Source organism: Balaenoptera borealis, assembly GCF_965194805.1.
Source record: "Balaenoptera borealis genome assembly, chromosome: 4".
In the NCBI taxonomy this organism is placed as follows: domain Eukaryota; kingdom Metazoa; phylum Chordata; class Mammalia; order Artiodactyla; family Balaenopteridae; genus Balaenoptera; species Balaenoptera borealis.
Genome location: NC_138861.1, coordinates 74,891,790 through 74,913,750, shown reverse-complemented (window position 1 = coordinate 74,913,750; position 21,961 = coordinate 74,891,790). Strand labels below are relative to the sequence as shown.

At 36.1% G+C, this 21,961-nt stretch overlaps 1 protein-coding gene and 1 long non-coding RNA gene across 7 annotated transcripts in view; one reads left to right on the top strand and one right to left on the bottom strand.

The window, feature by feature from the left end:
• LOC309627985 overlaps positions 1-2,448 on the bottom strand; it is an 85,015-nt gene extending 82,567 nt beyond the window's left edge. Inside the window, exon 1 of the long non-coding RNA XR_014244088.1 lies at positions 1,703-2,448. This is a non-coding gene — a long non-coding RNA (uncharacterized lncRNA). The remainder of the gene's footprint in view (positions 1-1,702) is intronic.
• The window catches only part of CEP135 (centrosomal protein 135), a 79,659-nt gene that overhangs the window by 5,250 nt on the left and 52,448 nt on the right, over positions 1-21,961 (top strand). For 4 of the 6 annotated variants that reach the window (XM_082390079.1, XM_082390075.1, XM_082390077.1 and 1 more), the window contains exons 4-9: positions 140-307; positions 2,456-2,597; positions 4,492-4,576; positions 13,913-14,041; positions 15,993-16,208; positions 19,171-19,236. In XM_082390079.1, coding sequence (XP_082246205.1) covers positions 140-307; positions 2,456-2,597; positions 4,492-4,576; positions 13,913-14,041; positions 15,993-16,208; positions 19,171-19,236 — 806 coding nt within the window. The remainder of the gene's footprint in view (positions 1-139; positions 308-2,455; positions 2,598-4,491; positions 4,577-13,912; positions 14,042-15,992; positions 16,209-19,170; positions 19,237-21,961) is intronic. The other 2 variants (XM_082390078.1, XM_082390076.1) reach the window with 2 other exon arrangements.

The window sequence follows — 21,961 nt, the reverse complement described above, 5'->3', positions numbered from 1 at the left end:
TGGTAGAAAAGGTATAGCCTTTCTAACAAAGCATACATGAGAATCAGGTGGAGCCTTTCAGATTACTATGACTTTTTGTATTTTGTGAAATGGAAGAATTTCTAGATTGTAAAATACTCTGAATCTTTTTCATTTTAAGAGTTGAAAACCACATTGAAAAAGTGTGCACGTGAAACATCTGATCTGAAATTTCTAAATAATCAATATGTTCATAAACTCAAACTTTTGGAGAAAGAGAGCAAAGCTAAGAATGAAAAAATTCAACAACTTCAAGAAAAGAATTTGCAAGCTGTAGTACAAACTCCAGGTGCGTCTGTTCCCTCTCAAAACAAATTGTACGCAGGTAATATTTTAAAGATGTTAGAACTGTTGACTGAAATGGGACTTTGGATTTTCATGCTTAAGCTTTAGTATTTGAAAAGATGTACTTGGCTAGTCACAAAAACTTTTAAATTTATTTCTGAAGATCCAGCTTATATTCTATACATGTGCTTAGAAATTTATATAATAATAACTTCTTAGATACAAGTAGTCTGGCTTCAGTGCCCAGAGTTTTATTTCCTTAATCATTAATTTAAATTCTTTTTTCTATTATTTTTATCATTATTATTATTTCAGTTATAAAAGTAATTCATACTCATTAAAGAATTTGGAAATGATGGGGTATATGCAGAGTTGGTGGTTGTCTGGGCATAAAGTCAGTTGAAGAATCTCCAGTACTAGTAACCAGATCATTGAGATGTCTAAACCATGGGATTAAGATTATGGAAGTAAGTGAGGTGTAGGAAAGGGCTGAATTATGAGACTAGGTAGAAACTGAAGTAATTTGGTCAGAATGAAGGTTGCCATCAGAAGAGAGTTGAAGATCTGGACACTGGCACAGTTCTAACCAGTGACAAAGTCCAGGCGTAATCATGTTATTGTGTGCCTATAGCTGAGTGAAGAGGAGACTCATGAGAGTTGAGGAATTGGGAACCGAGGGGTCAGGGTGGGGGAGGAATCAGTGGGACTTGAAATGGCAGGAAATGAGATGGAAAGGGAGGACCGTGAGCCAAAGGCAGAAAAGATGGAGGAATGTGGGAGAAGATCTCAGAAGTACCTGGAAGATTAAGAAAACAAAAAAGAGGATAGATTTTTCTGAGGAAAGAGTGGGACAGATTCAAGAGAGATTTAGGAGGAAATTTTAATCTCTAAAATTTAGTGACTGAATGTGATAGACTTGGGAAGTAGAGGAATTCCTAAATTTCTGTTTGAAGGGAATGAGTGGGTAGATGATGGTACTATTTCTTAAGATAGAGAATGTGGAAAGCAGAACAGGAGTCCACCCTCCACAAAGGGTGTGTTGAGTATGTTATACCTACAGGACATTCACACTGAGATTTCTAGTATGCAGTGGGATATGTAGATCTGTTCTCAGAAGTATGAGCCCAGATGGAGATTCACATTTGGGAATCATTGGAATATCATGAGAATTGAAGCTCTGAATGTGGTAGGAATTATCTAGTAAGATTATGTAGACTGGTAAGAGAGGAGAACCAAAGACAGACCCTAGGAAAATTGGCATTTAAGGCACAGGTGGAAGAAGAGGGTCTTTGAAAGAAACTGAGGAGCAACCAAGGAGGAAAACCAGGAGATAAGGGAAGAAGAAAATGGTTTACTTGTTCAGGTGTGTATACAAGCAGGTCATTTAAATACTTTTGACCCAGTTTCTTCATCCTCAAAACAAGAGATTAGGAGTATAAAAAATTTGTTAGGATTCTAATGAGGACAAAGTTAAGGGTTACGTTTGTTCTTTGTGAGGGTCAATTAGTTTTTCAAGTACATGTCTAATCTTCGCCAGATACTGGAAAAGGTAAATTATCCATGTGGTTTGGACCAAGGCAGGATATATCTAACCATAAAAATAAATTACTCCTGCTAGTTTTAAGGATAATTGAGACAATTTACTAATTAAGAAATTATACTAATTCAGGGTATATACATTCTGCTATATACTAATTTTGCTTCTTAAAGTTTCAGTTATCTTCTCCTTTGGCATTGCTTAGTAAGCATGTTTATTTTAGTTATCACTGCCTTAAGCTCCTCATTTGACAGTTTCCTGCTGGTGATGATTTCTTGAGCTCATAGTAGCGAATACCACAAGGCACACTCAACTTTTAATCTTGCCAAAGTCTGGTCCTCATCTCCTGGAGGAAGAGATTAAATCTGGGCATATGTACCAAGCATGCAGAAAATAAAGCTTGTTTTATAACCATATCTTGTTGAGGTTTTCAGGAATGCGTTGTTTAAAGATCAGGTGGGTATTTATATATAAGGGAGAAAACATTTTATCAGTATGTAATATGAGCTAGAGACACACTTTATAACTAAAAGGCTAACCTTCTGAAATATTTAATTCTAAGACAGTGTTTTGTTTTGTTTTAAATTTTTTGAAATACACATTTGCTTTTTGTAGGTGGCAAGAAAAGAAGTATTGCTTTCAGGCGCCAGCGTATGCAAATTGACGAACCAGTCCCTCCCTCTGAAGTCAGTTCTTACCCAGTTCCTCAGCCAGATGACCCGTACATTGCAGACCTCCTGCAAGTGGCTGATAACAGGTGCATTAAATAATTCTTTGTTGGCTTTAGTTAATTGATCACTTGGTTCGCCTTCAGTTTCTTCATAGTAGGGCTTCTGTCTTCTTAACTAGGGTATCTTTGGTGCCTAGCACAGAACTTTTGCACAAGCACTCAGTAAATGCTTTCTGAGTGTATTCTGAATATAGAAGGTTTTTACTTGTTTTGAAACTTCTGATTTCAAAGAGATCATATATCTGATGTTTCTGTCCATATTTGATTTAAAACAATTTAGTGCCATCTAGAGCCTATTTCAGTAGAGTTGCTTTGACATTTAGTTTCATCACCCAGTAAATCTTTTACAGACTCTTTATTACTTCAGATTTTTGTCAAATACCAGTAGACATGAGTAGAGTTGTAACTGGCTTTGAAATTCTGCTTCATGATTCTCTAGCTCTATATGTTGATATTTCCTTAAATTGGAATCAGATATAAATTCTGTTTTAATTAAAACTTCATTAAGCTCTCTGGAAAAGGCACTATGTAACTGTTCTGGGGATGTAAAGATGAATAAGGTGGTGTTGCAGCTTTTGAGAAGCTTATAACCCAGTATAATAAAGATGAGACAAGGGAAATACACAAAATGCCATTAAGAAAATTATAAGAGGTACAGAGGAGTGAGAGAGCACTAGTGACAGCCTCTGTGGTCATAGCTGCAGAAACAGTTTAAAATACGGAACACACTAGTGGAAATGGTTAGTGCAGTTAACTTTTTACTTTGTAGATTATGCAGAGAGTGTGGGGGAGTTTTATACTTTATTAATCTCAATATAGCAAAAAAGAAAAAGACATTGATTGAGGGACTAATTAGGATCTTTTAGCTCAGTTCTTCTCACACAGTATTATATACCTGTATTTATATAGTTATCTGACCTTACCCATGAAATATCTTGTGTTTTGTTTTTCTGGTACAGTTACAATCTAGGATTTAGACAGTGTGTTAGTATTATGCAAGAAGTTTTTGGGGGCTACATGTGTTAGCATTTTCTGTCTTTTTCTTTCGCCTTAACATTCTTCTTCATTCTTTTCTATCAAACCATCATAGGTAGCACTAGTCTCTTGATTATCTTGTTTGTTTTAATTTGCACATGCACATTTACCTGTATTCAGAGTCATTCGTGCATATGTAAGTGTGGGTGCATGCATACTCCTTCCTACACCTAGATTAGTAGGAAATGTTGGTTCCAGCGATGGCAGGGACGAGCAGTGTTTAGCCTTACCCTACTCCATGGAAAATCTCTCGTAAAAGCAGACCTGGCTTCAGGCTTTATTTTTCCAGTATGAAAGTGGTTGTGTCATATTTATGTTAATGCGTGGCAAAGCTTGATGTAAAACAAATACATTTGGGCAGTTGCAGAATTCATTTAATTTAGACAAATCTTGTTTCTCTTAGAATTAACGAGTTCCGGAAAGGAGTAGGTTTTTTGCTGTAGTTACTTGGAAAATGGTAGTATTTCTCAATATTTTTCTTTTTTCTAGGATTGCAGGATAGTTCATTAGAAAATACAGGGTCATGTAGGGTCCCTTATTTCACTTTATAATATTGTAAATTTTGGACTAGACGCTTAGTTCCCTGAACCTGAGAATTGGCAACAGTACCTGGAAGAGTTGTCCTGATGATCAAAATGCAGTAGTAGGCATAATGTATCTGAGTTTCAAATTATTTACCACTCAATTTTTTATCTATTCTTGGAAAATTAAATCTGCAAGACGATGTACTTCACGCTGTGGCTTTGGAACCCTTTGGCACAGCACCTCCTACCTCACTGAGAAACAGAAAGTAGAGGGTTTTTAAGAGAAGACATCTAGTTTCACTTCTTGTTATTTTGTATTTCTTAACGAAAGTATATTGGCATTAGTTATAAATGTGTTTCAGAATTCAGGAACTTCAGCAAGAAGTCTACCAGTTACAAGAAAAGTTAGCAGTGATGGAAAGTGGACTGAGAGATTGTAACAAGCAGGTAGGATTTTTATTTACTTGCATAGTAGGTGTGATTGTAAGTGAAATTAAGTTATACTTGATATTACTGATACTGAGTTTTTAATACAGCTCTCCTTTTTCATAAATTTGTTAATATTTAGAATTAATAGATGGAATGGCTTAGATGGCTTCAGGGCGTTCAGTCCGTTCCCTTCATTGTGCATGGAGGTGAATAGTAGCTTTTTGTTTTGCTTTGATTTTTTAAGGTGAATCATCTGTCTCCCCAAATATAACCATATTAACTGTTTCCATCTCAGGAGGTATTTTATTAAAGTGTGTTATGCTTTGTAATGGTATTTTAAATAATTTTTTAATCTTACTGTAGATTTTGTCATTTTGAATATAAGGCTCTTTGAAAGTTACTTTTCTGTGTTGCCGTATTTGTTGCATGCTTTTGCTACAAGCACTAGTACCCCATAACAGTTTTCTGAGGAAGCAGGGGAATTAATAGATGCAGAGTTAGATTATAACTTTAACAAGCTTTGTTCTTTCCTACTTTCTGTTGGTGTCTTGGCTAAATTCTGACTTGGATAATTATAGGCTTGCTTTCTTAACATGCTTACTGAAGTTTAAATTGGGTAACATGTTTTTCATTTTCTGCACATGACTACGTTTTTTTGGAGTGAAGAAATCTGCACATACAAATATAGATGTAACGTATGTGTTGGTGTAACTGTTAAGTTTATAAAGTACTTTGAAGATTACTTGGATAAAATGGAGTTAAAAGGAATTGTTATAATGTCAACCAAAAAACTTACTTCATGGAGAGATGTGGAAGATACCAAATATGCACATGAGATGAATTGTATTGATATTTTTCAATTTATATTCAGTCATTCTTTCATCATATTTTTTTTCCAAGTACTTTATGAACATAAACTGACCAATCTTTACTATCTCTGTATGAGGTGGCTGGGGTGTTTGGAGAAAATAACCTGACCATTCTGATTGAAACCACCAATTTATTGTGGTTATCAATCTTGATTGAGTCCACTCTGTTCCCTATCAGTTGGTTTTTTTTTTTTTGCTTGAACTTGTTCTGTTTTTCTCAACATATATTCCAGATTTTACTGTTCTCTTCAAGCTCTTTCCCTGCCTGTAAGACCCTCCTTCTCAGGATATCACCCTTTTTTCAATTTCCTATCTCTACCCCTTTAAAATGAGCAATATTCACACTCAGGCTCTCCTTAAGACTTAGTGGGTAGGGTGGTGTTCTTCCTGTTTAAGGTTTAGTCTTTCTGCCTGTGCATTTGGCCCCATTTCCTCTCTTCTCCTTAGGATATTGCTTTAATCAGTTATTCTTTAACAAGCTTACATGGCCGCTTTACAATTATAAATTTTTTAGTCTTCTTAACAGTCCTGTGAGGAGGCACTAGTGTCATCACTAATATCCCTTTAAAAATCTCTTTTAACTACATTTCCCTCTTGCTAATTAATGTCTTCTCCCTCATGTGTACTTCTCTAAAGAGTATCTTATTCTTCTTTCTCTTCTTCTTCACTTCCTGTTCACTCTGTAACATTTTTCAATCTGGCTTCTGTCCCACACTTTATAAATTGATCTAGTAATTGATACCACTGACATTAATTGCTACCTCCAGAAGGATACTTTAAGTCTTCATTTTCGTGACGCACTCTGTAGTATTAGACATCATTCATAATTTTTCTTTGAAACTCATCCATGGCTTCATTTTCTTTTGGTTTACCTTTTCTTGCTTTTTTTTTTTAACCTCTTATAATATCTTCTTTGCTTTTTTCCTTTGCCTGCTCCCTAAAATATCACTGTTTCTCAAGATTCTGTCTTTGACTCCTTCTCCTCTCCCTCTGTGTTTTCTCAAATAGTCTCATCCACTCTCTTAGTTTATTACCTGAATACTGATGACTCCCCAGTGTCTCAGGCTCAAACCTCTCTGCTGAGGACCAGACCCACATACCCAACTTGACACTGGGCATTTCCACTTGGATGAATGCTCTCTGTACACATATGCCTAGTACTGAAATTGCCAACTTTTGTCTCAAATCTCTTTTTCCTCCTATATTCTCTACTTTGGTTGGAAGCATCAGCATTTGCCCAAGCCAACATTCTGTAGTCTTTCTAGATCTCATTCTCCTCCTGTCACACACCACTCACCATGCTCTGTCAGTTCTGAGTGCTTCTTAAACTTACTACTTCGCTCTGCCCTATCCCACTGGCCCTAATCATCTCTCATCTATTCCTACAAGAGGTCTTCCTGCCTCTGGTCTTATTCTTATCAAATTCATCCTTTAGTCCAGAGTAATATTTCTCCCAGCGAAGTATTCAGTGCTTATCATAATTAGTTCCTGCCTAATTCTTCAGACTCATCTCCAACTATTAGTTTCCTCGCACATTACAATCCAGTCATACTGAGTCATTTCTGCTCCCTCAAACATAGCGTGTTGCTTTATGCTTCTTTGTCACTGCCTGGAACATCCCTCCTTTCTCCTCTGCCTAGCATCATTTATAACTTTTTTGGACTTGTTTATTTGATAAGGCCTTCATTAATTTCAATAGACACGACTATATTATGGAGTCTAAATCACTTTATTCCCTTGACTACTTTGGTACCATATACCTATTTCTATTTTTCTACCATTGAACAACATATTAAAGCAGTTATTGGTTGGCTTGCTTGCTTTTCCTGTAAAGCTGTGTGTTCCTGAAAGTAAGGGACTGTGTTTTATTCATCTTTGTATACTTAGAACTAAGCCCAATAATTGTTAAATTGAATACTTGGCTGTTGTTTTCAAATTTTTTGGAAAAGAAAACCAAAGATTGAAAGTGTGTGGGTTTTTCCAGATTCTTTTTTCTTTTTTTAAATATTTGAATTTTATTTTATTTATTTTTTTATACAGCAGGTAATTATTAGTCATCAATTTTATACACATCAGTGTATACATGTCAATTCCAATCGCCCAATTCATCAAACCACCATCCCCATCCCCCCGCAGCTTTCCCCCATTGGTGTCCATACGTTTTCTCTCTACGTCTGTGTCTCAACTTCTTCCCTGAAAACCAGTTCATCTGTACCATTTTTCTAGGTTCCACATACATGCATTAATATACGATATTTGTTTTTCTCTTTCTGACTTACTTCACTCTATGACAGTCTCTAGATCCATCCACATGTCAAAAATGACCCAATTTCATTGCTTCTTATGGCTTAGTAATATTCCATTGTATATATGTACCACAACTTCTTTATCCATTCGTCTGTCGATTTAGGTTGCTTCCATGACCTGGCTATTGTAAATAGTGCTGCAATGAACATTGGGGTGCACGCGTGTTTTTGAATTATGGTTTTCTCTGGGTATATGCCCAGTAGTGGGATTGCTGGGTCATATGGTAGTTCTATTTTTAGTTTTTTAAGGAACCTCCATATTGTTCTCCATAGTGGCTGTATCAGTTTACATTCCCACCAACAATGCAAGAGGGTTCCCTTTTCTCCACACCCTCTCCAGCATTTGTGGTTTGTAGATTTTCTGATCATGCCCATTCTAACTGGTGTGAGGTGATACCTCATTGTAGTTTTGATTTGCATTTCTCTAATAATTAGTGATGTTGAGCAGCTTTTCATGTGCTTCTTGGCCATCTGTATGTCTTCTTTGGAGAAATGTCTATTTAGGTCTTCTGCCCATTTTTGGATTGGGTTGTTTGTTTCTTTAATATTGAGCTGCATGAGCTGTTTATATATTTTGGAGATTAATCCTTTATCCGTTGATTCATTTGCAAATATTTTCTCCCATTCTGAAGGTTGTCTTTTTGTCTTGTTTATGGTTTCCTTTGCTGTGCAAAAGCTCTGAAGTTTCATTAGGTCCCATTTGTTTATTTTTGTTTTTATTTCCATTACTCTAGGAGGTGGATCAAAAAAGATCTTGCTGTGATTTATGTCAAAGAGTGTTCTTCCTATGTTTTCCTCTAAGAGTTTTATAGTGTCCGGTCTTAAATTTAATCCATTTTGAGTTTATTTTTGTGTATGGTGTTAGGGAGTGTTCTAATTTCATTCTTTTACATGTAGCTGTCCAGTTTTCCCGGCACCACTTATTGAAGAGACTGTAGACTGTCTTTTCTCCATTGTATATCCTTGCCTCCTTTGTCATAGATTAGTTGACCATAGGTGCATGGGTTTACCTCTGGGCTTTCTATCTTGTTCCATTGATCTATGTTTCTGTTTTTGTGCCTGTACCATATTGTCTTGATTACTGTAGCTTTGTAGTATAGTCTGAAGTCAGGGAGTCTGATTCCTGCAGCACCGTTTTTTTCCCTCAAGACTGCTTTGGCTATTCGGGGTCTTTTGTGTCTCCATACAAATTTTAAGATGATTTGTTCTAGTTCTGTAAAAAATGCCATTGGTAATTTGATAGGGATTGCATTGAATCTGTAGATTGCTTTGGGTAGTATAGTCATTTTCACAATATTGATTCTTCCAATCCAAGAACATGGTATATCTCTCCATCTGTTGGTATCATCTTTAATTTCTTTCATCAGTGTCTTATAGTTTTCTGCATACAGGTCTTTTGTCTCCCTAGATAGGTTTATTCCTAGGTATTTTATTCTTTTTGTTGCAATGGTAAATGGGAGTGTTCCCTTAATTTCTCTTTCAGATTTTTCATCATTAGTGTATAGGAATGCAAGAGATTTCTGTGCATTAATTTTGTATCCTGCAACTTTACCAAATTCATTGATTAGCTCTAGTAGTTTTCTGGTGGCATTTTTAGGATTCTCTATGTATAGTATCATGTCATCTGCAGACAGTGATAGTTTTACTTCTTCTTTTCCAATTTGTATTCCTTTTATTTCTTTTTCTTCTCTGATTGCCGTGGCTAGGACTTCCAAAACTATGTTGAATAATAGTGGTGAGAGTGGACATCCTTGTCTTGTTCCTGATCTTAGAGGAAATGCTTTCAGTTTTTCACCATTGAGAATGATGTTTGCTGGGGGTTTGTCATATATGGCCTCTATTATGTTGAGGTAGGTTCCCTCTATGCCCACTTTCTGGGGAGTTTTTATCATAAATGGGTGTTGAATTTTGTCAAAAGCTTTTTCTGCATCTTTTGAGATGATCATATGGTTTTTATTCTTCAATTTGTTAATATGGTGTATCACATTGATTGATTTGCGTATATTGAAGAATCTTTGCATCCCTGGGATAAATCCCACTTGATCGTGGTGTATGATCCTTTTAATGTGTTGTTGGATTCTGTTTGCTAGTATTTTGATGAGGATTTTTGCATCTATTTTCATCAGTGATATTGGTCTGTAATTTTCTTTTTTTTTTTTTTTTTTTGTATCTTTGTCTGGTTTTGGTATCAGGGTGATGGTGGCCTCATAGAATGAGTTTAGGAGTGTTCCTTCCTCTGCAATTTTTTGGAAGAGTTTGAGAAGGATGGGTGTTAGTTCTTCTCTAAATGTTTGATAAATTTCACATGTGAAGCCATCTGGTCCTGGAGTTTTGTTTGTTGGAAGATTTTTAATCACACTTTCAATTTCATTACTTGTGATTGGTCTGTTCATATTTTCTGTTTCTTCCTGGTTCAGTCTTGGAAGGTTATACCTTTCTAAGAATTTGTCCATTTCTTCCAGTTTGTCCATTTCTTCCAGGTTGTCCATTTTATTGGCATAGAGTTGCTTGCAGTAGTGTCTTAGGATGCTTTGTATTTCTGTGGTGTCTGTTGTAACTTCTCCTTTTTCATTTCTACATTTATTGATTTGAGTCCGCTCCCTCTTTTTCTTGATGAGTCTGGCTAATTGTTTATCAATTTTGTTTATCTTCTCAAAGAACCAGCTTTTAGTTTTACTGATCTTTGCTATTGTTTTCTTTGTTTCTGTTTCATTTATTTCTGCTCTGATCTTTACAATTTCTTTCCTTTTGCTAACTTTGGGTTTTGTGTGTTCTTCTTTCTCTAGTTCCTTTAGGTGTAAGGTTAGATTGTTTATTTGAGATTTTTCTTGTTTCTTGAGGTGGGCTTGTATGTCTATAAACTTCCCTCTTAGAACTGCTTTTGCTGCATCCCATAGGTTTTGGATCGTCGTGTTTTCATTGTCATTTGTCTCTAGGTATTTTTTGATTGCCTCTTTGATTTCTTCAGTGATCTCTTGGTTATTGAGTAACGTATTGTTTAGCCTCTGTATGTTTGTGTTTTTTACGTTTTTTTCCCTGTAATTCATTTCTAATCTCATAGCTTTGTGAACAGAAAAGATGGTTGATATGATTTCAATTTTCTTAAATTTACTGAGGCTTGATTTGTGACCCCAGATGTGATATATCCTGGAGAATGTTCCATACGCACTTGAGAAGAACGTGTAATCTGCTGTTTTTGGATCGAATGTCCTATAAATATCAATTAAATATATCTGATCTATTGTGTCATTTAAAGCTTCTGTTTTCTTATTTATTTTCATTTTGGATGATCTGTCCATTGGTGTAAGTGAGGTGTTAAGGTCCCCCACTATTATTGTGTTACTGTCGATTTCCTCTTTTATAGCTGTTAGCAGTTGCCTTATGTATTGAGGTGCTGCTTTGTTGGGTGCATATATATTTATAATTGTTCTCTCTTCTTCTTGGATTGATCCCTTGATCATTATGTAGTGTCCTTCCTTGTCTCTTGTAACATTCTTTGTTTTAAAGTCTGTTTTATCAGATATGAGTATTGCTACTCCAACTTTCTTTTCATTTCCATTTACATGGAATATCTTTTTCCTTCCCCTCACTTTCAGTCTGTATGTGTCCCTAGTTCTGAAGTGGGTCTCTTGTAGACAGCATATAGATGGGTCTTGTTTTTGTATCCATTCAGCAAGTCTGTGTCTTTTGGTTGGAGCATTTAATCCGTTCACGTTTAAGGTAATTATTGATATGTATGTTCCTATGACCATTTTCTTAATTGTTTTGGGTTTGTTTTTGTAGGTCCTTTTCTTCTCTTGTGTTTCCCACTTAGAGAAGTTCCTTTAGCATTTGTTGTAGAGCTGGTTTGGTGGTGCTGAATTCTCTTAGCTTTTGCTTGTCTGTAAAACTTTTGATTTCTCCATCATATCTGAATGAGATCCTTGCTGGGTAGAGTAATCTTGGTTGTAGGTTCTTCCCTTTCATCACTTTAAGTATATCATGCCACTCCCTTCTGGCTTGTAGAGTTTCTGCTGAGAAATCAGCTGTTAACCTTATGGGAGTTCCCTTGTATGTTATTTGTCGTTTTTCCCTTGCTGCATTCAATAATTTTTCTTTGTCTTTAATTTTTGCCAATTTGATTACTATGTGTCTCAGCGTGTTTCTTCTTGGGTTTATCCTGTTTGGGACTCTCTGCGCTTCCTGGACTTGGGTAGCTATTTCCTTTCCCATGTTAGGGAAGTTTTCGACTATAATCTCTTCAAATATTTTCTCGGGTCCTTTCTCTCTCTCTTCTCCTTCTGGGACCCCTATAATGCCAATGTTGTTGCGTTTAATGTTGTCCCAGAGGTCTCTTAGGCTGTCTTCATTTCTTTTCATTCTTTTTTCTTTATTCCGTTCCACAACAGTGAATTCTACCATTCTGTCTTCCAGGTCACTTATCCATTCTTCTGCCTCAGTTATTCTGCTATTGATTTCTTCTGTCGTAGTTTTCATTTCAGTTATTGTATTGTTCATCTCTGTTTGTTTCTTCTTTAATTCTTCTAGGTCTTTGTTAAACATTTCTTGCATCTGCTTGATCCTTGCCTCCATTCTTTTTCCAAGGTCCTGGATCATCTTCACTATCATTATTCTGAATTCTTTTTCTGGAAGGTTGCCTATCTCCACTTCATTTAGTTGTTTTTCTGGTGTTTTATCTTGTTCCTTCATCTGGTACATAGCCCTCTGCCTTTTCATCTTGTCTGTCTTTCTGTGAATGTGGTTTTTGATCCACAGGCTGCAGGATTATAGTTCTTCTTGCTTCTGCTGTCTGCCCTCTGGTGGATGAGGCTATATAAGAGGCTTATGTAGGTTTCCTGATGGGAGGCACTGGTGGTGGGTAGAGCTGACTGTTACTCTGCTGGGCAGAGCTCAGTAAAACTTTAATCCGCTTGAATGCTGATGAGTGGGGCTGGGTTCCCTCCCTGTTGGTTGTTTGGCCTGAGGCAACGCAACACTGGAGCCTACGTGGGCTCTTAGGTGGGGCTAATGACAGACTCTGGGAGGGCTCACGTCAAGGAGTACTGCCCAGAACTTCTGCTGCCAGTGTCCTTGTCCCCATGGTGAGCCCCAGCCACCCCCCACCTCTGCAGGAGACCCTCCAACACTAGCAGGTATGTCTGGTTCAGTCTCCCCTGGGGTCACTGCTCCTTCCCCTGGGTCCCGATGCGCACACCACTTTGTGTGTGCCCTCCAGGAGTGGAGTCTCTGTTTCCCCCAGTCCTGTTGAAGTCCTGCAATCAAATCCCTCTAGCCTTCAAAGTCTGATTCTCTAGGAATTCCTCCTCCCGTTGCCGGACCCCCAGGTTGGGAAGCCTGACGCGGGGCTCAGAACCTTCACTCCAGTGGGTGGACTTCTGTGGTATAAGTGTTCTCCAGTCTGTGAGTCACCCACCCAGCAGTTACACGACTTGATTTTACTGTGATTGCGTCCCTCCTACCGTCTCATTGTGGCTTCTCCTTTGTCTTTGGATGTGGGGTATCTTTTTTGGTGAGTTTCAGTGTCTTCCTGTCAATGATTGTCCAGCAGCTAGTTGTGATTCTGGTGTTCTCACAAGAGGGAGTGAGAGCACGTCATTCTCCACCATCTTGGTTCAGGTTCCAGTTTTTCCAGATTCTTGTATGTGAATTCGTGGTTGGTAGTGATGTTTTTAATCATAGTCTGTTGTTTTCTAAATAATAGATAATTAATTAAATTCACTCCAGCCTCATATTCTTTTTAATATTGAGTTTCAGTAGCAAATCACTTTCCTTTGTGTTTTACATTCGTTTATCCCACATTTATTCCACCAGGCAGTGAAGTAGTTCAGACTCAGTTCCAGTAGTTAGTAGTTTCTTTTTATATAAACATTGCCTACTCTTAGAGGAGGAAAATACAAAACAAAAAAATTAAATTAGGAAGAATCTCTTCAATAAAAATACTTGTGAAACCTATGTTGACAATTCTTAGGTTGATATTTTCTGTGTATATTTTTGCTCTGCATAAATTCATTTCATAATCCCATTTATGTGTGGGTATATATATATGAATGTTAATCTTTTTTATATATTGTGGGACGTAAGAAAAATGGAAGTATATCCAAATAAATGTTTGTCCAGTGTTAATCATTTCAGTTTAAAACCCGAGTTTTTAAAATGATAGCATGACTTTATGTCTTCAGATTGAACTAAGAGAACGAGAGATAGAACGACTGTCAGTTGCATTGGATGGGGGTCGCTCCCCTGATATCCTTTCTCTGGAGACTAGAAATAAAGCCAACGAAAAGCTTATTGCTCATTTAAATATTCAGGTAATGACTTTTATAATTATTTCACTGAGCATATAAAATCATAAGTGTTTATAATGGTCTATGGGTTTGTGAAAGTGACAGGGTTGTTTGCTTGGCTGTTATTTACAGTGGAAAAAATTTGATAGAGTCAAGGTATCCAAAATTGGGTGCAGCTATTGAAAAATCATGTTTTTTAAAGAATATTTAATGAGGTAGGAATATATATATACCATAATGACAAATATTTAAAAGAAGAGAATAAACCATAGGTAAAATATAACCTTCAGTTTGCTTTTTAAAAAAATGTGTGTGTATAAAATTGATGACTAATAAGAACTTGCTGTATAAAAAAATTTTTAATTTTTAAAAAATTAAAAAAAAAAAAACTTGGTGAACACAGAAAAAAAAAATGTGTGTATGCATTCAGAGAGAGAAAACACTAGAAGAGAATACACCAAAATACACTAACAAAGTTTATCTTTGTGTGATGGGATAGTCTTCTTTATGATTTTCTCCATTTTCAAAATTTTTATGACAGTATGTCTTTTATAATATAAAAAAGATGATTTTTTAAAATAAATATAAAAATTAAACATATAGTTTTCACTTACTTATGTAGTGGTTTCCCTTGTCATGCATTTGACCTAAGAGTGAAAGAACAAGAGACTTCTATGAAGCATGACAAATGACCTTTAGAAATTTATTTATTTGTTTTTTAATTGAAGTATAGTTGAGTTACAATGTGTGTTAGTTTCTGGTATACAGCAAAGTGATTCAGTTATACATATTATATATGTATTCTTTTTCATATTCTTTTCCATTGTCTTTTATTACATGATATTGAATATAGTTCCCTGTGCTATACAGTAGGACCTTGTTCTTTATTTTATATATGGTAGTTTGTATCTGCTAATTCCAAACTCCTGATTTATCCGTCCTCCATCCCCTTACCCCTTTGGTAACCATAAGTTTGTTTTCTGTGTCTATGAGTCTGTTTCTGTTTAGTAAATAAGTTCATTTGTATTATTTTTTTTTATTCCACATATAAGTGATATCATATGGTGTTTGTCTTTCTCTTTCTGACTTACTTCATTTATGATGTATGATAATCTCTAGGTCCATCCATGTGTTTGTAAATGGCATTATTTCATTCTTTTTTGTGGCTAGATAATATTCCATTGTGTGTGTGTGTGTATATATATATATACACACCACAACTTCTTTATCCATTCGTCTGATGGACATTTAGGTTGTTTCCATGACCTTCAGAAATTTAGATGTCATTGCTGCCTAGACTGCAATCAGAATAGAGTAAGCCCCAAATATCAGCAGTAGCTCTCGAGCAGTGCTGTTCAGTAGAAATAGGATATGAGCCACATATGTAATTTAAAATTTCCTAGTAGCCTGATTAAAAAAGTAAAAAGAAAACAGATGAGATTAATTTTAATAATGTATCTACCTAAATATATCCAAAATATTACCATTTCAACATGTAATCAATGTTGTCAAATATCATTGCAACATTTTACTTTTTTTGTACTAAGTCTTTGGGATCCTGTTTGTATTTTACATTTATAGCACATCTCTGTTTGGACTAGCCACATTTTAAGTGCTCAGTAGCCATGTGTGGATGCTAGTGGCTACTATATTGGACAGCACTCTAGACTAATATTATCTTCGTAGTGATAATCTTGTCATATTTTTAAAACTCTGTATTGGGAAAAAGTTCACACAAATTCCTTACTTATCCTTTCCTTCCATGCTTGAAAATTGAAGACAGTGGATATATATTTTTACTAAACCACACATTGTCAGTTTTGCAAATCAAAACAGTATAAGTTGGCAAATGTAAAATAGCTGGGGTTTTAACTTTTGGTTTTTAAAAACATATAGTATTTTGAAATATTTTGGAAGTTCAGTATTTTAATAATTTTCCAATTTATATACCTTATGAATTACAAATTCAATTTAGGTTGACTTTCTTCAGCAAGCTAATAAAGACCTGGAAAAGCATATACAAGAGCTTATGGAAACCAAGGAAACAGTAACTACTGAAGTTGTTAATTTAAGTAACAAAAATGAAAAACTCTGCCAGGAATTAACTGAAATTGACCAGTTAGCACAGCAGTTGGAAAGACATAAAGAAGAAGTGCTTGAGACTGCCGACAAAGAACTTGAGGAAGCAAAGGTGTGTCTAGATTGTGGAGGTGCTCATTAATTCTCCTGGAGTATGGTGAGCTTGAGACCTTTTGATGTCCTATTCGGGCCTTTTGGTTTGTTTTTTGATTCACGTTTTTCTAAGGTGTTGTTTACATCCCCTAAATTCTTGCCCTTTTTCTAGTTGTTTGTCTTTCTGAAGCACATCTCTTCCTAGGACAGCTCACCAGACTCTATCCTCTTTTCCTACAAGATTTTCTTCTCTGTCCTTTTATCTCTGCATTGTGAGCAGGCTTCTGAAGTTTGTCCTCTAAGTCATTTTGTGCTCATGAACTTTTAAAGGTATTTTTTGAAACTGTGTATGTCCTTGCACATTTTTAAGTTGATAGCTAACATTTTTCATCTTCAAGTTTAAATAGATGCAAAGGATGTAATTTCTAATCAATTGTAAGTATTGATCTCTTAAAACTGTCATATCATTCTTTTAAATATAGCCAGTATAATCCAAATGACCCTTCTTGAAATCCTCACAGAATTTTATCCTATTTTAACATATTTTATGCTTGAATATCTTTTTATAATAACTCATGTCAGATGTCTCTGCAATTAAAAAAATACATGAATTGAAATTTTTTGTTTTAAAAAATGTCCTGCGATTGTAAGGTTCAGAGTGTTAGTATTTAGTATTTTCCTCTAAATAGTGTTATCATTATAATTATTAGTAATCAGTGGATCAAAGTGACAACTGTAGTACAAATGTTGATAAATACTTATTAAATAAAAAAGTAAAATTTTATTGGAAATACATCTCTTAGTAAGATATAATGGGAGAAAATAGTGTCTTAATCAAAGGCCTCGGCCAGCTCCAACATTTCAGGTTATCTTTTTGTCTGGGCTTCAGAAGTTTTTTATAAGTTGAGATAGAATTACATTAGATGCATGCCCTTCTTTTGAAAAGTGGGGAAAAGGCAGTTGTGGAAGGGGAGGTGGGAAAGAAGAACTCACATGATACCTAGAGCACAAGCAAGTTCTCAGGTAGATAATTTTTAAGAAGGACTGTATGTGCAAATTAAGAATCCAGATATTGATTCCTTAAAACTATATATACATATATATATATTATATATATAATATATATTGTAAATAATATATCATATATATATATATATATATATATATATATATATATATATATATATGATAGTTTTACATAATACTTGGATAGTCTTTATGTTATCCCAGGAATGAGTATAACCTAGTTTGAAGATCACTACTTTACATCAGTTGAATAATATGAGTTAATTTTGTAGTGTCACCTCCACTAACTAGGGGAATAGAAGGAAACTACCTCAACATAATAAAGGCCATATTATGAAAAGCCCACAGCTAACATCATACCCAGTCACAAAAGACTGAAAACTTTTCCTCTAAGGTTAGGAGCAAGGGAAGGATGCCCATTCTCACTACTTCTATTCAACATAGTACTGGCAGTCCTAACCAGAGGAATTAGGCAAGAAAAAGAAATAAAAGGCATCCAAATTAAAAGAAAGAAGTAAAATTATGTTTCCAGATGAGATGATCTTATATGTAGAAAACCCTAAAGATTCCATTAAAAAGAAAAAAAAAAAACAGAACTAATAAATTCAGCAAACTTGCAGGATACAAAATCATTGCATAAAAACCTGGTGCATTTCTATATGCTAGTAATTAAAATACAAAAAGGAAATTAAGAAAATAATCCCATTTACAATAGCGTCAAAAAAGAATAAAGAGGGCTTCCCTGATGGTGCAGTGGTTGAGAATCTGCCTGCCAATGCAGGGGACACGGGTTCGAGCCCTGGTCTGGGAAAATCCCACATGCTGCGGAGCGACTAGGCCCGTGAGCCACAACTACTGAGCCTGCGCGTCTGGAGCCTGTGCTCCGCAACAAGAGAGGCCGCGATAGTGAGAGGCCTGCGCACCGCGATGAAGAGTGGCCCCCACTTGCTGCAACTGGAGAGAGCCCTCGCACAGAAACGAAGACCCAACACAGCCAAAAATAAATAAATAAATTAAAAAAAAAAAAAAGAATAAAGTACTTAAGGATAAACTTAATCAAGGAGGCAAAAGACTTGTACCCTGACAGCTATAAAACACTGCTGAAAGAAATAAAGACAGAAATAAATGGAAAGATATACTGTGTTCATGGATTGGAAGACTGCATACTGCTCGAATGGCCATACTACCCAAAACAATGTGCAGATTCAGTGTAATACCTCTCCAAATCCCAATGGCATTTTTTACAGAAATAGGAAAAAAATCCTGAAATTCATGTGGAATCTTAAGGGACCCAGAATAGTCAAGACAGTCTTGAAAATGAAGAACATAATTATTGCAGTTTTAATTTTGCTTTTGTGGCTTTAGTTTCATTGCAGTACTCCTATATCTCATTCCTCTCCTTTTCCACTTCCTTTTGCATATTCTGTGCTGTGCATACAACATATTGAACACAGCTTCACGTGTCCCATTGGCAGTAATCAAGAATGACAACTTGGCTCAATAGAAGATTCCTATTAGGTTATAATATTTTAATCTTGGCATTCAGCACTCTCAGTTGCAGTATAGAGGATCCAGGTTGGTAGTAGCAGGTGGTGAGAAAGCAAATAAGATAAGAAAGTCAGGAAATGACAGGGCCACAAGGTGAATCCTAAAAATCAAGGGTCAAGGAAAGTCCTACAAGTATACAGATAGAAAAAGATTTTCAAGTAGCCCTCTCGTTTCACATGTTACAGATAGGTCCCTGTAAGCATTCAGGATACCAAGAATTAAAGAGAAACCTAAACTTTGCCTCTTCCTCATTGAAACTGAGGCTTAGGGCTGGCTAACACCTCAGATCTCACTGGTGAGAGGGAACATGAACTGCTCGAAAAATGGCTTGGTCTCATTGGCACTGTGACTTAGTGATAAGTATTCTTGACTTTTAGGTATTTACCTAATAGGCTTTTTATTCCTAGAAAGAGATTAAGAAAAAGCTATCTGAAATGCGGAATCTTGAAGAAACAATGGGAAAACTTCAACTGGTAAGTAGGTGTTATATTGCAGGGGTCCCCAACCCTCGGGCCGTGGACCAGTACCAGTCCTTGGCCTGTTAGGAGCCGGGCCGCGCAGCAGGAGGTGAGCGGCGGGCGAGCAGAGCTTCATCTGCTGCTCCCCGTCACGCGCATTACCGCCTGAGCCATCCCCCCACCTCCCATCTGTGGAAAAATGGTCTTCCACGAAACCGGTCCCTGGTGCCAATAAAGGTTGGGGACTGCTGTTATATTGAATTGCCAGCGTTTTCATCAAGAAAATTTTTATGTTTTATTTTACTTTTTTTTTACTAAGATATAATTAACCTATCATGATATTCACTCTTTTAAGTGAACAATTCAGCGGTTTTGGTATAGGCACAAAGTAGTGCAACCATAGTTTGTCCAAATTATGGAAGACCTTCTAAACCGTGGCAGGATGTTTGGATTTTATTCTAGTGGACAATAGAAAGCTATCTAAAGTGTAAGCAGAATAAGATAAAGGCATCGGAGATTAAGATGAATGAACTGGTTTCTTAGAAAATGTGAGAAAGTAATTTAAGGTATTAAAATGATCTTCATCTGGCAGTGGTCTCATTGCTACTCTGCTCCCGCAGTTTTGTATCCACTCCCTGAGGGGCTGTCTGGTCAGTCTTTAACTTGCCATTGGCAAGGCTGGCGTGGGCAAAAGAGTGAGGAGGAAGATAGGAGGTGCAGTGGTGTTTTTCATTACTGTCTAATTCCAAAACATTTTATCACTCCAGAAAAAAACTTCATATCCATTAGCAGCCACTCCTCATTTTCCTCTGCTCAGCCTCTGACAACCACTGGTCTGCTATCTGTTTCTGTAGATTTGCCTATCCTGGATATTCTGTATAAATGGAATTATATAATATGTGACCTTTTGTGTTTGGCTTTCACTTAGCACAGTGTTTTCAAGGTTCAAGCATGTCATAGCATGTATCATTACTTCTTTTTATGGCTAAGTAATATTCCATTGTATATATATATTTAATTTCATTTATATTTTTATAATTGTTTAATAGCATACATAATAGGTAGCAAGTTACACTCAAATTTGGAAAACCTGTTAGGAATTTTATATTTTTTAAATGACTTCATGACTTGTCAGTTTACTAATATTTAAACTAAAAATTGATAGTTACTTCGTAAAATTTTGTTGACTTTTATTAAAAGCACTCAATCGTCTTTTAATAATTTTGTTTGGCATTACAAACCATTTTACTAGTCATATTGTTTGTTCTGGTGGTCTTCAAATGAGAAAACTAGTAATCATCCCAGCATAAACCTAGATATAGCATATAGTCTTAGAGCCTAGAACTGGCAGAAAGAATGTCTTGCTTACAGGTAGAAACTTCTAGGTGGTCATCCAAAAGATTGTTAAGAATTTTTTTTAATAGCCTGTTAAATTGGATGAGTTTCCACTAATATTGCAAAGACTAATACTAATTTCCAAGTTTTCTCATTACTTATACTCTTTTTACAGTCAAGCTGTAATGTTCTGGTGGCAGTCATAAGGCAAATTAAAAAACAAAGCCATTTGTGATATGCTGGCACATAGTAGGTGTTCAAATACTTGTTGATTTTTATATGCTCACTATTAACAGTGCATCACAATGGCTTCCTGTTTTATTCAACTGCAGGTATTCAGTTCAGCTCAATATTTTTTTTTTTATAAATTTATTTATTTATTTATTTATTTATTTATTTATTTATTTATTTTTGGCTGCGTTGGGTCTTCATTGATGCGCACGGGCTTTCTCTAGTTGCGGAGAGCGGGGGCTACTCTTTGTTGCGGTGCGCAGGCTTCTCACCGTGGTGTTCTCTTGTTGCAGAGCACAGGCTCTAGGCACACGGGCTCAGTAGTTGTGGCACGTGGGCTTCAGTAGTTGTGGCTCGCGGGCTCTAGAGCGCAGGCTCAGTAGTTGTGGCGCACGGGCTTAGTTGCTCAGTGGCATGTGGGATCTTCCCAGACCAGGGCTTGAACCCGTGTCCCCTGCATTGGCAGGCGGATTCTCAACCACTGTGCCACCAGGGAAGTCCCTCAGCTCAATATTGAATAATTGAATTAGCTAAACCTGCTAAATGTTGTCTACTCTTGAGTTTCATAGATATTTTTAAATTCTCCAGTGAGGTCAATAAATGTAAAGTAGATGTTTTGATGATGTTTTCACTACAGTGTAAGCGCCATGAGGACAGGGATTTTTGCTGTTTGTTCACTGCTCTTTGTATGCACACTGTATACAGTTATATGTGATTCATAATGCTTGTCTCAGAACTCTGACCAAGTTTCAGTATTGTTGCCTGACAGCAAGATCTTGCTGTACTTTCTGACCTTCTTATTTTTTCCATTGGTACTACATTTTATGTATTTTTAAGGTAAATACTAATGATATTATTAGCTAACACTTATTAAGTACTTGCCATGTGCCGGACACTGTACAGAGTGCTTCACATTCATAGAGTCATCCATTCATAGATGAATCCTCAGTGTCCAGGTACTGGTCTTATCCTCATTGCGCAGATGAGGCTGAGAGAGAAACCTTTGTACTTACATATACCTATGGTAGTCTTACAGCACTGTCTTCTGCTTTCCTTTAAACATAAAAAAAGCTTAAAAATTTTTTATTGCACAAGTACATATTCATTTTTTAAAAAGACAATATGCTAAACAAATTAAAAGAAAATAAAATCCAATAGTTCTACTACTTTAGAA